At 43.5% G+C, this 17,850-nt stretch overlaps 1 protein-coding gene across 4 annotated transcripts in view; it reads right to left on the bottom strand.

The window, feature by feature from the left end:
• Positions 1-17,850, bottom strand: part of MGLL (monoglyceride lipase) — a 47,066-nt gene that overhangs the window by 16,103 nt on the left and 13,113 nt on the right. For 2 of the 4 annotated variants that reach the window (XM_075286627.1, XM_075286626.1), the window contains exon 3: positions 10,426-10,532. The exons of the other annotated variants lie outside the window; for them this stretch is intronic. In XM_075286627.1, the coding sequence (XP_075142728.1) occupies positions 10,426-10,532 (107 nt within the window). The remainder of the gene's footprint in view (positions 1-10,425; positions 10,533-17,850) is intronic. 4 annotated transcript variants of the gene reach the window in all.

The following is a 17,850-nucleotide window of genomic DNA, read 5'->3' as shown; positions in this document are numbered from 1 at the left end:
ATCACACAAATATATAATAATACATCGCATTGTAATACTCACCTGGTATTCTGCGTCTAGATGGAAACAGGAAGAAGCTAAAGAGATATCGATTAGTCACAGGGTCACCCGGCCGTCACAGAGAGTACCGGAATATCCTGCACTCACCCCACCCGGCACAGTCTGAGGATCTGGATATTAGGATTTACATTTGTTTTCTAACAACGACCAAGAGGTCGAGATAAAGAGCAAAAAGAGATATATATAACAGAAGAGGGAGTATATCTTATCTTATACTGTACTGTGACATCACTGTGTGTATTATCTCTGTACTGTGACATCACTGTGTGTATTATCCTGTACTGTGACATCACTGTGTGTATTATCTCTGTACTGTGACATCACTGTGTGTATTATCCCTGTACTGTGACATCACTGTGTGTATTATCCTGTACTGTGACATCACTGTGTGTATTATCCTGTACTGTGACATCACTGTGTGTATTATCCTGTACTGTGACATCACTGTGTGTATTATCTCTGTACTGTGACATCACTGTGTGTATTATCTCTGTACTGTGACATCACTGTGTGTATTATCTCTGTACTGTGACATCACTGTGTGTATTATCTCTGTACTGTGACATCACTGTGTGTATTATCCCTGTACTGTGACATCACTGTGTGTATTATCCTGTACTGTGACATCACTGTGTGTATTATCCTGTACTGTGACATCACTGTGTGTATTATCCTGTACTGTGACATCACTGTGTGTATTATCTCTGTACTGTGACATCACTGTGTGTATTATCCTGTACTGTGACATCACTGTGTGTATTATCCTGTACTGTGACATCACTGTGTGTATTATCCTGTACTGTGACATCACTGTGTGTATTATCCCTGTACTGTGACATCACTGTGTGTATTATCCCTGTACTGTGACATCACTGTGTGTATTATCCTGTACTGTGACATCACTGTGTGTATTATCCTGTACTGTGACATCACTGTGTGTATTATCCCTGTACTGTGACATCACTGTGTGTATTATCCCTGTACTGTGACATCACTGTGTGTATTATCCTGTACTGTGACATCACTGTGTGTATTATCTCTGTACTGTGACATCACTGTGTGTATTATCTCTGTACTGTGACATCACTGTGTGTATTATCCCTGTACTGTGACATCACTGTGTGTATTATCCCTGTACTGTGACATCACTGTGTGTATTATCCTGTACTGTGACATCACTGTGTGTATTATCCCTGTACTGTGACATCACTGTGTGTATTATCCTGTACTGTGACATCACTGTGTGTATTATCCTGTACTGTGACATCACTGTGTGTATTATCCTGTACTGTGACATCACTGTGTGTATTATCTCTGTACTGTGACATCACTGTGTGTATTATCTCTGTACTGTGACATCACTGTGTGTATTATCCTGTACTGTGACATCACTGTGTGTATTATCCTGTACTGTGACATCACTGTGTGTATTATCCCGTACTGTGACATCACTGTGTGTATTATCCTGTACTGTGACATCACTGTGTGTATTATCCTGTACTGTGACATCACTGTGTATTATCTCTGTACTGTGACATCACTGTGTGTATTATCCTGTACTGTGACATCACTGTGTGTATTATCCTGTACTGTGACATCACTGTGTATTATCCCTGTACTGTGACATCACTGTGTGTATTATCCTGTACTGTGACATCACTGTGTGTATTATCCTGTACTGTGACATCACTGTGTGTATTATCCTGTGCTGTGACATCACTGTGTGTATTATCCTGTACTGTGACATCACTGTGTGTATTATCCTGTACTGTGACATCACTGTGTGTATTATCTCTGTACTGTGACATCACTGTGTGTATTATCCTGTACTGTGACATCACTGTGTGTATTATCCTGTACTGTGACATCACTGTGTGTATTATCTCTGTACTGTGACATCACTGTGTGTATTATCCTGTACTGTGACATCACTGTGTGTATTATCCCTGTACTGTGACACCACTGTGTGTATTATCCCTGTACTGTGACACCACTGTGTGTATTATCCCTGTACTGTGACATCACTGTGTGTATTATCCCTGTACTGTGACACCACTGTGTGTATTATCCCTGTACTGTGACATCACTGTGTGTATTATCCTGTACTGTGACATCACTGTGTGTATTATCCCTGTACTGTGACACCACTGTGTGTATTATCCCTGTACTGTGACATCACTGTGTGTATTATCCTGTACTGTGACATCACTGTGTGTATTATCCCTGTACTGTGACATCACTGTGTGTATTATCCCTGTACTGTGACATCACTGTGTGTATTATCCTGTACTGTGACATCACTGTGTGTATTATCCCTGTACTGTGACATCACTGTGTGTATTATCTCTGTACTGTGACATCACTGTGTGTATTATCCTGTACTGTGACATCACTGTGTGTATTATCCTGTACTGTGACATCACTGTGTGTATTATCCTGTGCTGTGACATCACTGTGTGTATTATCTCTGTACTGTGACATCACTGTGTGTATTATCCTGTACTGTGACATCACTGTGTGTATTATCCTGTACTGTGACATCACTGTGTGTATTATCCTGTGCTGTGACATCACTGTGTTTATTATCTCTGTACTGTGACATCACTGTGTGTATTATACTATTAGCACATGGTAAGTTGGGGATCCCTATTACATATTTTGCCTGAACACCCCCACACTGTTATAATATAGACCCCCAGATATGGCAGTATCGGGCCGGTGATGGGTCATACATAGGTATATAGGTAACCTACATACAGGTGCACACTAGGGATGAGGATCCAGGGAACCCAGTGGAGTCGGCCCAGGTCACGGCGCGGTTGCGGTCCCAGGCTCTACGCTGCCGCGCTCTGAACTGGATTTCCATCTCCTTTCCCTTTCTAATTCTCAGCAAAATTGAAATGCAATCCCCCTTTAATAAGCAAGAATTATAATTGCAAGGGCAGATCAAAGGCAGAGACCTATCATCAAAAAATCCTTCAAAGGAAACGCTTTATCATCTGCGATTTAGAGCGAACTGTTGCATTAGAGAGAAGTCATTGCTGTGGCTGCAGCTTATCCTCCCCCTCGCCTGTGGGCCGGCCGCTGAGGGGTTAATCAGATAATTCTCCTTATGAATGTTCCTTTTTTATTGTTGATGGATTATTATCCATCTGCCGCTGCAGTCAGGACTAGTTCTACATTTATTAGGCGGCGGCTGTTGATGGAAACAGACCTGAGATTCCCGTCTTCAGCCCGTAGAGAATGTATTAAGTGTGACGCTGGCGGCCGGCGGACACCTGATCTCGCAATTCGCACTTTCAAGGCTTTTAAAGCCGGAGAATAAACCCTTTAGTATTACAGTTCCCGGGGGCAGTTGGACGCTTGCAGGGCGCCATATTGCTAGAAATCAAGAGGTGGCAAAAGGAGGCTTCAGTTCTATCTGATCCCGGGAAAGCTGGGTAGTATGGCTGCATTACACAGCTCACCCTGCTTCTCCAGGCTCCTGAATGACATATAGGATTAGATTTTCAAGGATCTATCCCTTATTCTTGCTGCATGAATCTATATGGCTGCATTACAGCTCCTACACTGCTTTCTGAGACTCCTGAATGACATACATGGCAAATTCATCAAGGATGTATTCCCTGTATTTGCAGGCTCTAGGAAAGTTTGGTGACCATTTGGACTGACATCGCCTTTGTCTCCTCAATGACAAGCAGTAGCCCCTTCCCCATCATGAGCTGCAAGGACCGGAAGAAGGTGAAGGTGTTGTCAGACTTCAATGCCTTTCATGCCATATCCCTCCCCAAAATAAAGGAGTATCAGGGCGCTCCTCTTACTACGTCCTATATGATGAAATCTCTGTGAGCTGAGGGTGGTCCTTACTAGGTGCCAGCCTGAGCCCCCTCTCATTCAAAGCCCCCAACAACGTATTCCTTTAAATCCTGGTCCTCGGCATGGACACCTCCTAGACCCCACCAGGGCTCCCCCTCTCACTTTTGGTTCATGGTGTGGTTCCCCTCTCATTGGTAATAGCCAGCATGGTATCCCTTTAAATTTTGGTCCTCGGCATGGACACCTCCTAGACCCCACCAGGGCTCCCCCTCTCACTTTTGGTTCCTGGTGTGGTTCTTCTCTCATTGGTAATAGCCAGCATGGTATCCCTTTAAATTTTGGTCCTTAGCATGGACACCTCCTAGACCTCACCATGGCTCCCCCTTTCAAATCTTGGTACTTAGCATGGCTCCCCTCTCATCCCTAATCTTCAGAATAGTATCCCTTTAAATCTTGGTCCTTAGCATGGACACCTCCTGGCCCCAGACAGGGCTTCCCCTCATTCCTAGACCCCAGCTTGGACCCCCTTTCTATTAGACCCCAGCTTGGACCCCCTTTCTATTCATCGCTAACCTTGCCATACTTGATGACATTTCATAGGTCTGAACATTAAAGCCCTCTGGGAACACCCCAAGAACGGCCATTTTGGGTTGGGGTTTACATAAAATCTATGGCCCAGTTCCTGGAATTGTCCTTGCAAAATTAGAAGCGTTGGAACGTCCACTCTGCAGTATATTGTAGTCTCCATTGTTCGGGGCTCAATATAAGGTCTTTACAAAGGCGATTCTACTGAAAAATTAGCTCAAAAAAGTTGCGTACGGTAAAATAAGGGGGGGCTGCTAGAGAGGGACAGTCCATAGAGTGTAATGAGAGAATCGGTCACTTAAGGGGGGTCTACTCAATGGAGAGGCCATCTAGGATGGTTCCATGGTCTATAGGATTGGCAGAGGGTCCACTAAGCCCTCTCCAGGATCGGGGTATGACCGCGACCACTGCAAAATTAGACTTGACTGCCCAGCCTGTGCCATTGAATAAGTCATCACACCCGGCTGTACAATTCAGGCAACAATGAGTTAAATGTATGGTCCAGACATGGCTAGACCATATTAACGCTCCTCTTCATGAAAGGAAGTTGGCATGTCTAGCTCTGGCACCATCCTGGGATCCCGGGCAGCCTTGCCAAGCTATGTCAGTTTAGTAAATATAGAAACGGGGCAGTGCCAGCAGGAAGGCTCTCCGCGCTGGATGGTGAACTGTTGGTATCTGTATTAATATCTGGCTCCCCGCAGAGCAGGATACTGCCTGTGCCGTGCGCTTGGCGAGGAGACAAGCACCAGCCATGTCAATGCTAATATACCAGGTCCGCAGAGTCCTCCGCCATCTGTTAGCCCAGCTCTCATCTCCCACTGCAGCTTCCAGAACTTGGGGCTTGTGACTTTATTTCAAGGCTTAGATGTTTACATCAGAGACGACTGACGGATTACACATTTTCCGAAAATTATTTGTGCAAAAAAAAAAAAAAAAAAAGATCCTGAATGTAGGAATAGCACAAAATATACAGCAATGAAAAATAGTCCTGGTGCATAGGGGGCCCATATCAAAAAAACAAAACATAATGGAGTCCTATGGGTGGCGCTGGTTCTGCCATCGCACCCTGGCCCTGGTATTGCACCCATACCAAAGGAGTATAGGGACCCTACTGTAATGGGCTCTATTAGCTCGCCTGTACCTAGTTATATAGGATCTGACATGGTCATGGAGATGGACACTGTATAAGATGCACCCGAGCCCTAGTGCATGGGGGGGCCCTGACCATTAGATTCTGTATTATATATGCATAAGTGTAACTTGTGGCTTATGGACCCCAATGCAAAATCTGTAACAGTGCCCTTACCTACAACGTGCCGCAGATGGACACATAACCTGCAGGCCCTGGTGCGGGGGGGGGGGGGGGGGGGCTTGAACCTTCAGACCTTAACTATATTATGTACTACAGCAAAGATTTAACTTGAAGCTCAGGGGGCCCCATGCAAAATCTGTAGCAGAGCCCACCACCTACCTTGTGCCATAGATGGACACCTTATAACTTTGCACCTGCACCCTGGTACATGAGGTTGGGGGACAGACCTTCAGACCCTTACCATGCTATAGGCAAAGGTTCTTTAAGCCACAACGCAAAATCTGCACCAGACCCCACCTATCATGTGCCAACTGGTGTCTTCTTATATGACAGAGGGGCTGTGGCCCCACGGACACAAGGGCCAGGGTGCAAAGTTTACATATGCATCCAAAACAGCTATGTCTTGTAAGGTGCTTGTGTTTACTTTACTGTAAAAACGGAATATTTCAAGATGCGGTTACTGCCTAGAAGGGTTAAAGGTCTGAACTGCTGGACGTCGGCCATTCCCCGGGGCTCGGCACCAGCTCATGAAGCATGCGTGACCCATTGTCTTTTATATAAAGTCATCCACCAGACTAGTCCCACCAGGAGGTCTCAGGCACTTAGGACCTCACTGATGTATCTTGTACACTTCATGTCCACCAGTTATTTCAACTCACAAAAGGTTCCAAAACTATAAAAGTGAGTAAATGTGAGGGCAGGCAGAGGCAAGGAGCACAACGCCACCGTGTCACGCCGCACGCCCACACTGAGGGTTACTTACAGAAGCTCGGACCCAATGGTGGTGATTATATGGGGAGGGGTCTGTAATTATAATAGTCTGGAGCTCAGCGCTTACAATCCAGGCAGAGGAGAATGCAGTTCTGTACAAAGGTTTATTATTGCACATCCAGAGACTCTGCACCCAGGGATTAAAGGGACGGTAAGAGGTTAGAATAACATGGCTGCTTTTCCCTAAAAACAGTGACCCTGCTGTCTGCCCACAGGCTGTGCGGGGGTTTGTATTTCTTATGCCTGAGCAAAAGAATAGGGGCCCCCTGTACCCCTGTATGAATACAGCAGAGGTCACACAGGTGAGCTGCAACTCTACTCAACTCTATGGACAATCCCTTTAAAGGGACCTTTCACCACCTCCACCAATTTGCACCTTTCAACAGGCTCCGGCCCACAGATTCTGGTGCAGTTGGATTATTCTCTCTAGCCCCCGCCGTTCCAGAGCAATCATTGCTAGAGTCAGGACCCAAAATAAGTATTAGGTTCTCTACTGTCAGGTGGGTGGTCCTAGTCTGGAGAAGGTTTTCTGGGACCGCCCACCTGACAGTAGAAGACTAATTAGCATAGTGAGTGCTGAAACTAGAAGTGGTTGCTCAGGAACGGTGAGGGCTAGAGAAAGAAATCCAACTGTCCTAGAATCAGAAAAGTGGCAACTAATAAAGGGTGCAAAGAGGTGGCGGAGGTGGAAGGTCCCGGAAACTGAAAAATCCAGAAAAGAAAAAATTTATCTGACAATTATTTTCCAAGTCACTTGGAGGTAATGAAAAATAAGTCATTATTGTGCTCGGGGTCACTCCCTTTCCACAATGATTCATAAAGAGCCAGAGAGGAAAGGAGGAACCAAAACTCTGCAACTAATGGAGACTTCAAAGATTCCTCTAAACTGCCAGAAACCGAGACAGGAAGGGAGTAAATCCCCAATTCATTACACACCCCTCCCTACAAGACCGTAACTGCATCACATTGTACTGGCAAGTAACATGACATGTATAGTAACTGTAACCAGCCGGGGGAAGGAAGGGGGGTAATAAGGAGAAACCTGCCCTTATTCTTATTCTTATGGTAGAGTTGGAAGGGACCTCAAGGGCCATCGGGTCCAACCCCCTGCGAGTGCAGGTCTTCCTAAATTATCCCAGCTATATGTTTATCCAGATTCCGCTTGAAGATTTCCATTGATGGAGCGCCCACCACCTCCCGTGGCAGCCTATTCCACTCTCTCACTGTCAGAAAGTTTTTCCTAATGTCTAATCTGTATCTCTTTCCCTTTAGTTTCATCCCATTGCTTCTTGTACTTCCTTGCGCTAATGAGAATAGGGGAGATCCCTCTGCACTGTGACTACCTTTCAGATATTTGTAGACTGCTATTAAATCTCCCCTCAGCCTTCTCTTCTGCAAACTAAACAATCCCAGTTCTTTTAGCCGCTCCTCATAGGACATGGTTTGCAGACCTTCCACCATTTTGGTTGCTCTTCTCTGGACTTGCTCCAATATATCGATGTCTTTCTTGAATTGAGGCGCCCAGAACTGTACACAGTATTCCAGGTGTGGTCTGACCAGGGAAGAGTACAGCGGAATAATGACCTCTCTTCATCTAGATTCAATGCTTGTCTTAATACATCCCAGAATTTTATTCGCCTTTTTTGCAGCAGCACCGCACTGTTGGCTCATGTTGATTTTGTGATCTACTATTATGCCCAAGTCCTTTTCCCCTATGCTATCACTTAGTTCTATTCCTCCCATACTATATATGTATTTTACATTTCTGTTACCCAGATGTAGAACTTTGCATTTGTCCCTGTTAAATACCATTTTGTTGGCCTCAGCCCATTGTTCCAGTGTGTCTAAGTCCTTTTGAATACACTCTCTCTCCTCTCTAGTGTTGGCTATTCCTCCTATCTTCGTATCATCTGCAAATTTTATGAGTTCCCCAATAATTCCATCGTCCAGATCATTTATAAAGATATTAAACAGTACTGGGCCCAGAACAGAGCCCTGCGGTACCCCGCTTTTGACTTTCTTCCAGTTCGACGTGTAGCCATTTAGTATTACTCGTTGTGCCCGATCATTAAGCCAGTTGTGAATTCACCGAACTGATTTTTTGTCAAAGCCATACTTAATCATTTTTTCAATAAGAAGGTTATGTGATACTTTATCAAATGCCTTACTGAAGTCAAGATATACTATGTCCACGGCATTCCCTTGATATGTTCGCCCTAGAGAGGAGCGAACATATCAACTTATCAGGGGCAGTATTATAGTAGTTATATTCTTGTACATAGGAGGTAGTATTATAGTAGTTATATTCTTGTACATAGGAGTAGTATTATAGTAGTTATATTCTTGTACATAGGGGGCAGTATTATAGTAGTTATATTCTTGTACATAGGAGCAGTATTATAGTAGTTATATTCTTGTACATAGGAGTAGTATTATAGTAGTTATATTCTTGTACATAGGAGTAGTATTATAGTAGTTATATTCTTGTACATAGGAGTAGTATTATAGTAGTTATATTCTTGTACATAGGAGTAGTATTATAGTAGTTATATTCTTGTACATAGGAGTAGTATTATAGTAGTTATATTCTTGTACATAGGAGTAGTATTATAGTAGTTATATTCTTGTACATAGGAGCAGTATTATAGTAGTTATATTCTTATACATAGGAGTAGTATTATAGTAGTTATATTCTTGTACATAGGGGCAGTATTATAGTAGTTATATTCTTGTACATAGGAGTAGTATTATAGTAGTTATATTCTTGTACATAGGAGCAGTATTATAGTAGTTATATTCTTGTACATAGGAGCAGTATTATAGTAGTTATATTCTTGTACATAGGAGGTAGTATTATAGTAGTTATATTCTTGTACATAGGAGTAGTATTATAGCAGGTATATTCTTGTACATAGGAGCAGTATTATAGTAGTTATATTCTTGTACATAGGAGTAGTATTATAGTAGTTATATTCTTGTACATAGGAGCAGTATTATAGTAGTTATATTCTTGTACATAGGAGGTAGTATTATAGTAGTTATATTCTTGTACATAGGAGCAGTATTATAGTAGTTATATTCTTGTACATAGGAGTAGTATTATAGTAGTTATATTCTTGTACATAGGAGGTAGTATTATAGTAGTTATATTCTTGTACATAGGAGTAGTATTATAGTAGTTATATTCTTGTACATAGGAGTAGTATTATAGTAGTTATATTCTTGTACATAGGAGCAGTATTATAGTAGTTATATTCTTGTACATAGGAGTAGTATTATAGTAGTTATATTCTTGTACATAGGAGTAGTATTATAGTAGTTATATTCTTGTACATAGGAGTAGTATTATAGTAGTTATATTCTTGTACATAGGAGCAGTATTATAGCAGGTATATTCTTGTATATAGGGTGCAGTGTCATAGTAGTTATATTTTCTTATTTTTCTATAAGAAAACTCCTCCAATGGAAAAATCCATTCTGTTCTCCGCCATATAATGAGATATAATGAGGATACGAGAACACAATGAGATATTTGTTGTCTCCGTCTCCACTATCACAGATTATGAAGCAGGTGGATACACTGACTGGAGTGACGGGTTAAATATCTGGACGGTCCGGGCTCCCATAGCAATTGATTATAAGAATCAGGCTGCCAGCAGTAATGCTTTGCTAGCTGCGACAGGTTGAAAATAATTCTCTTGCCAACAAAATTGCATGGAGACGTAAAACCGATGGCATTTCACTTAGCAACATAAACCGGACTTACAATACCAGCAAATGATTTTAGCGGCTCCCCATTGACTCTCCCAGAGAATAATTGCTATTGCCAAAGGTTAACCCCTTTCGTACCATTTCTTAGCTTGCAGATTGGCACTTACCATGGTCGTGGGCAAAGACAAAGAAGTTTAAGCCTGATAAAATCTGGGCCAGATCATCATATCGGCAGCAATGCTCCCCGGCACCGTGCACTACAAACACCAGCGCCCTGTGGAGAACATAGAAAATGGGAACCAGGTTAATAACTAAATTCCAATCGTCTATGATCATATATGTATTGAATGCACTGGTCCTGATATATCCTACTATTCATGAAGCAGACAGTCAGTACCATGTATGCCAACAGGCATCAAAAATACAGTACTCAGTGGTTAGCACCGGAGCCTTGCAGCGCTGGAGTCCTGGGATCAAATATCTGCAAGGAGTTAGTATGTTCTCTCCGTGTTTGCATGGATTTCCTCCGGTTCCCCCCAAACTCCAAAGACATACTGTTAGGGAATATAGATTGTGAGCCCTATATGGGACAGTGACTGACAATGTCTGTAATGCGTTGCGAAATATGATGGCGCCATATAAGTAAGCTAAATAGATATCTATGGAGGATTCAAGTATCAATAAAGGAAGGAGGGGGCTGCACTAGGACAACACTGCTTCATATGGGTTTCATATAGAGCTCACTACGAAGCAGAATTTTTCGCTCTGGAGGACTCAAGCCATCCATGTATCACATGGCCATCCATAGTATCTGTATGGTCACCATGTCATACCACGTTGGTCCTGCAGTGGCCGCTGCAAAGGAAATCATCAGTAACTTCCCCTTTAACAATTAGCCTATGCTGAGGGTCTTAAAGGGATGTGATGAACCCTTTAATTGCTGGATAATTTCTTAAAGGTAATGTTTTGCACGCAATATCTTGCACAATTGTATACAATATAGCGGTGCAGTCTTCTTTCTGAAGGTAAAATTGCATAAAACAGCAGTGCCAGTCCCATAATAACACCGTTTAATATGACCCTTCTGGGAAAACGTTGCACAAACACAATACAACCCCGCAGGAATACACGAGATATCAGACTAATGCAATAACACGAGTCTTTCATCATGGCTGGAGGGTCTCCGACACCGGAGTAACCTGGACCGGGCTCTCGCTTTGCTGTGTCAAGAGGATTCTTTTTCTTAAGGAATTTGTTTAGCAAATGATAACGCCAAACAAAAAGGAAGGCGAATGAGAAATGCAAATCCTCCGGTTACATCTGCATTGGAAAGAATTGCAGAAGCCAATGGAGCACAGGTGCGAAATGAACATTGCACAGCGGAGTGTTTAAGGCGGCGGTACAATGGCGCGCTCTCTAATCTGACAGCTCCACAATGCAATTTAAACATCCATATTGATTTATCCAGCAGCCGGTGAACTACGACAGCGGCACGTGCTAGGGCTGAATGCCGTACACGCTTAACCCCTAAAACGCTGGAGCTCCTAGACGCCGACAAGCCAGAGCCTGACATCTCATTCACCAGCGGATTTCATCACCGATTTTGCAATTTTCCTTCCAGTGTCTTAATCCCATCTTCGACAACTATTTGCATCTGAATATAAGAATCCTCTTATCCCAAGAGGGGCCCCTGATCGCCTTAGTGCCCCCCTACATTGGCAGTGATGTATTAGGCTATCATATAAATAGTGTTCAGTATTTCGACAGAAAACGTCCCCTTGGGATCCAGTTCTGTGCACATTCCTTATATTGTCAGATGAGGCCGCCATAAATCCGTCACTGTATTGAATCCTCCTTAGCAGCGGCAGGTCAGGGTACCCTATTGTCAGAGGGATTCTCCCAAATAGCTGCCTATTCCCTGCATTGCAGGATCCCTATAAACCGCCATCCCTAGATCCATATCCCCAAATTCTTTCTACATTGCTCAATTACCCCCATCCCAGGTTGCAGAATCTTCCATCATGTGCATTCACAATTCGTGTCACATCTTACTCCCTGCGGAGTTCCCTCATATTACGGTCTACCTTCCTATATTGGAGGTTCCCTATAACCAATTGCACCTATAGCTAGATCACAAATTTCTCAAGGCTGCCCTTCATATTCTTCAGTCTTTCTACGCTGCATACTAATCCCCAAACCCTGGTTGCAGACGCCTCCATCATGTGCAGTCACATTTTGGGGTTCACCTTATATCCATAGAACTCCCTTCACATTACGGCCTACCTTCCTGTATTGGATGTTTCCTATAAATTATTGCATTAAGATTCACACCCCTGAATTCCCAAGGAGGGGCTGAGTTTCCTTCAGTCTTCCTATGCTACATTCTTCCTCCTTGTCCCCAGTAGCTGCCATCACTTCCATCCACATATCAGGGATCCCCTATTTCCCTCCCATTGTCTTCTACCTCCCTGTATTGGATGTGTATTATAAACTATTGTACTTAGATCCATATCCCCCAAATCCACATCTTCCTCTGTCACTTGTATCTACATATTTTGGGGTCACCTCAATACCCGGTTTTCTTACACCCTTGCCCAAGAGCCTACCATCATTTGCAACAACATATCAGGGTCCCCTAAATCTAAAGGGATTCCCTCCCTGCTTCCTATATGCCAATGCACTTAGATCCATAGCCCCAAATTCCTATTTCCTTACACCAAACCTCTGTCCCTGAAGCCTCTGTCACTTGTATCAACATATTGGCTGTCAAAGTAGTCCAAAAGGATTCCCCCCCCCCTCCCAAATCGCCTTCTATCCCCCTATGATGCTCCATCCTATAAACCAGGGGTAGGGAACGTACGGCTCTCCAGATGTTGCAAGACTACAACTCCCAGCATGCATACTTGCTCTGCTGTTCTTGAAACTCCCATGGAAGTGAATGGAGCATGCTGGGAGTTGTAGTTTCACAGCAGCTGGAGAGCCGAAGGTTCCCTACCCCTGCTATAAACCATTGCATTGATCAATACCCCCAACATCCCACAGAGGCCTCATCAGGGGTCCACAATTATATCAGGGGTCCCCTAATTTCCAATGGTCGCCCCTTGGATTTAATCAAATGACATTAAAAGGAGAAGATAAAAGAGAAGGAGAAGACGTAGAAGGAGAAAGAGAAGAAGAGGAGGAAGAGAAAAAGGAGAAGAAGAAGTAGTAGCAGTCTGTCAATGCCGCCATTCTGCAACACCAGAGAAGGAAGTGGCTTCATAAACTAGTAATATTCCCGAAGATGGGGGGGAGGGGGGGCAGTCAATTCATTTCCACACACATATCAATTCGTCAGGAAGCGTCAGGAAGCCGCCACCAGGTGATGGACAGCTCCGGTATTGAGTCGTTCTGCACCGAATCTCACTAAGTATCTGTCACATCGCTGAGACTGGAGATGGCAGCTGAGCCGTGTAGACGTGACCTTGAGCCGTCTCGGCGTCCTTGCCGTCCTCCACCTGAGGTCACGTCTCCAGACCTTCCTCCACTCACTACATAAATGGTTTTTCTTTCCTATAATCCTTTGATGAAGCTGATGGAGAACCTGCTGGCGATACAGATACCTGGCGGACGGCGCGCTGATGGGAGATGCACCTGTCATGTCAGACGCGGCCGTGGAGGCCATTGTCTGCTGCAAAATCTATTCAGAAGATTCATCCGGGGCCGGGCTGCAAATTACAGGCGATAAAGAGCAATTCTGTGCAAGAAACCCGGTCTTATCGCAGGAAGGGTGGAGGTCTACAGGCACTATAATAAAAGAGCTGTACCCCCGCTGTGGGGTGAAAACATTGCATCTTGTGTACCACGTGTGAATAGAGCCTTCATTTTATTGGACTAACACTGGGGCGACCCCAGATAAACTGGTGATAGAGCGCACAAGTGGTCAGCGCACATGGTGTTAAAATAAATAGCACCGCACCCAGGTACAGAATGCTATACAGTGGGTAATGTGCATATAAATAGTGTGCACGGCGACGTAGCCAGAGTCCATTGGCCGCTCTAGCGATTCCAGGAATGTCCCTGCCCTTGTTAACAATGGACCCGGCTGCAGCGATACAGGCGGCGGTATAACTAGTTCTACCTGGGATGTATATGGAGGATCACCTATAGATGACCAGACTCATTGAGGTCTATGGGAAAGTTTCCTAGCTATGCCCTGTGCAGGGAGGGGGAGGAGCTAATCTGTGACATCATCAGGCGTGATGCAATGATGGCTCGGTGGTGTCATCTATAGAGGTGTTATCTTCTACTTTAATCTCATCTGTGATGTCAATGACAAAAGCCGACATTCATTGAAAGTGTTGGTCTATTATTAGGCTTAGTGGCCAAAGTAAAAAATGCAGGATTTAGTAACTTTAAAAACAAACAAACAAAAAAAAAGCAACAAAAATTCTTAAAAAATAGGATTAACATAACTGAAGATTATTGTCTGGAGACAATATGAGCCGTATCCTTCGCGTTGCTCGGCCGTCTCCGTCATGTACGTTCTTCATAGTAAGTAACTGGCGTCGCTCTCGTACTAGATCACAGAGAATGAGTCGGTGTCACCGCTATTAGCCGAACCCCAGAATGACACCGTGTCTGCACCAACCACATCAGGTTATTTCCCAGTTCCGAGGCGGATTTATTAGCTGTTACTGACACGCGATTCCCTTCACGTAACCCGCAAACATGCGAGTCTGGTTATTACATCCCATCTGGAGTCGGCGTGTAGCGAGGAGTCAGCTACACATGTAGTGGGCTGGGTGGGAATGTGTTACTGGTATATTAGGTGGGGGGTCTTAAAGGGGTTGTCCAATAGGTAAAACTTAAAGGGAGTGTGTCACCACACCCAACATATCAACCCAGCCTGCAGATAGATAGGTTGGGGTTACCCGATTCGACAGCGTTTTCCTCTTGTCAATCGTTGCCTCCATTACAGCGATTTCATCATTTTGTCAATATGCAAATGAGCTCTTTCAAACAACGAGGAGGCGGCCATTACTTTAAAGGGGACTTCATAGCTCCAAAGAGGACTAGATCTCGGTAACAGAGGCATCGATTCACACGGGGAAAACACCGTTCAATTCAGGTGACCCTAAACGATCTGTCTGTGGGGCTGGTGTGATACGCTGGATTCTGGTGACACTCCCTTTAATTTCCTTTCTGAAGATGCTGCAGGAAAACTAAATACATGCAATGGAGTTCCTACAAAGATTACAGGAGATGGCCAAGGATCAGGGACTGAACTTACAAAAGGGATTGTGCAAAATGGACTTGTCCTTTAAGCCCCGCCCTTCTCGTGACAAGCTCCACCCACATACAGTTAGAGAGCACATGCCATACTGTTTGCACTCACTGTTACAATGTATCAGGGCTGCAACAGATCTTCAGGCAGGTTCATGGGATCAATGACCCTCATAACCTGCGCCGTCACGGTGTGATGGTGGACGGTGCCGGAGAGTTACAGTAACAAACCAAAGGTCCCGTCCCAGGCGGTCACGTCAGCCTGCCCAGGAGTTGTCTTGACAGTCACTAAACTTTGACACAGTAACCCCGGGTCCTACTACTTGTACTGGGATCCTGCAACTTGTGTATTTCTAGAGACAATATTAGAACTAGTGTGAATAATGCAGAATATACACCCGTATATGGACCAGGTATATGAATAATGCAGAATATACACCCCGTATATGGACCAGGTATATGAATAATGCAGAACATACACCCCGTATATGGACCAGGTATATGAATAATGCAGAATATAAACCCCGTATATGGACCAGGTATATGAATAATGCAGAATATACACCCGTATATGGACCAGGTATATGAATAATGCAGAACATACACCCCGTATATGGACCAGGTATATGAATAATGCAGAACATACACCCCGTATATAGACCAGGTATATGAATAATGCAGAATATACACCCGTATATGGACCAGGTATATGAATAATGCAGAACATACACCCCGTATATGGACCAGGTATATGAATAATGCAGAATATACACCCGTATATGGACCAGGTATATGAATAATGCAGAACATACACCCCGTATATGGACCAGGTATATGAATAATGCAGAACATACACCCCGTATATGGACCAGGTATATGAATAATGCAGAATATACACCCATATATGGACCAGGTATATGAATAATGCAGAATATACACCCGGAATATGGACCAGACACATGTTCTCAGTATTAACAACCGCTGCTTGAATATCCTGCTGTATTTTTACTTATCTACAGCATTTAGCCTAAATTATCTGGGCTGCAGTATAAAGCATGGTGGAGAAAAAAGGAGTCTGAGCAGATTTCAGACAACTTGAGCCTCCTATTAACTAAGCTGTGGCTGAACATAGAAATATATGAGCCAAGCAGTCAAGATGGAAGATAATGAATGAGGTGAAAATTTTATAGACCGCAAATGGCAACTGTCAGTAAGTGCGGAATTACCTTCACGTGTACAGCAGGGCCCCTGATATCTCCTCTGTGGGCAGATATGGAGAAACACGACTCAGATGGTCACCAGGTGCTCAACCCGACTGACATCACTGCATAGTTCTCCCGGCAATAGGCTGATGGCAGGGGGCCCGGCTGCTGTGACCCCCCCTGAGAACAACGGCTGTCAGTGGGGGAACTGCCTAATGTGGAGGGGAAGGAAGCAAAACCCACGTGTAGTGCACAGACCCCGGACCTGATACCCATCTCCTGCCCGGCTCAGCAGCGCCCCCATTAGTACCGCCAGATAACACATTTGCAATGAGGCCAGGACTGCGGTGGTTTTTATAACATGTTTAGAGTTAGATTCTTTCTTCTGTTTTTTAGGGGTAAAATTTGCAATTGTAAAAAAAAAAACAGAAAAAGAAGCAAAATTTTTTACACTATAATTTTTTTTCCTTTATCACGGTATAAATTTGCAAATGCATAAAAAAAGCTAAATATTTTTATTGAAATTTTGGAAAATTTTTAAAACTTTTTTCTTTATATTTTGCAAATTCTCCTTAAAATACAATGCTTAATTTTTTTTCTCACTTTTATTTGTTTTTTTTTTTTTTTTTTTTTTTTTTTTTTTTTTATATATCTAGGGATTCAAGTGATAGATGGCAGATTTTATAATTTTTTTTAATGCCCCAAAATCCCAATATATATATATATATATATATATATATATATATATATATATATGACATTATTTTTTGTAAAATTGTTTAAAAAGCTCCGTACACAGAACTCAGGGGCTGTTTGGAGGCGCACACATGTAATATGAAGCTGTAGATAGTCCATGGACCATGGTACGGTGTTCCGTGTGCTGCCATATGATACAGATGCCCCCAGTGCCAATAATACAAGTCTGATATAGCACGGTGATCTATCAAAATGCAAAAAAAAAAACGGGAGACATATGGCGGTACATTAGGTACGTCTATAAATGTCGTATTACCTTACGCTTGCAGTTTTCTACTATACCAGGTACAGTGATAGAAAACCGCCTGTGGTGTGAACCTCTCAGTCAGTCATGTGACCTGCAGGTTCATGTGCACTGTCTCTGGTCAC

This window comes from Leptodactylus fuscus, chromosome 9 (genome assembly GCF_031893055.1).
Source record: "Leptodactylus fuscus isolate aLepFus1 chromosome 9, aLepFus1.hap2, whole genome shotgun sequence".
Taxonomy (NCBI): Eukaryota; Metazoa; Chordata; class Amphibia; order Anura; family Leptodactylidae; genus Leptodactylus; species Leptodactylus fuscus.
Note: the sequence above shows the minus strand (reverse complement) of the source record. Positions and strands in the feature narration are given on the sequence as shown.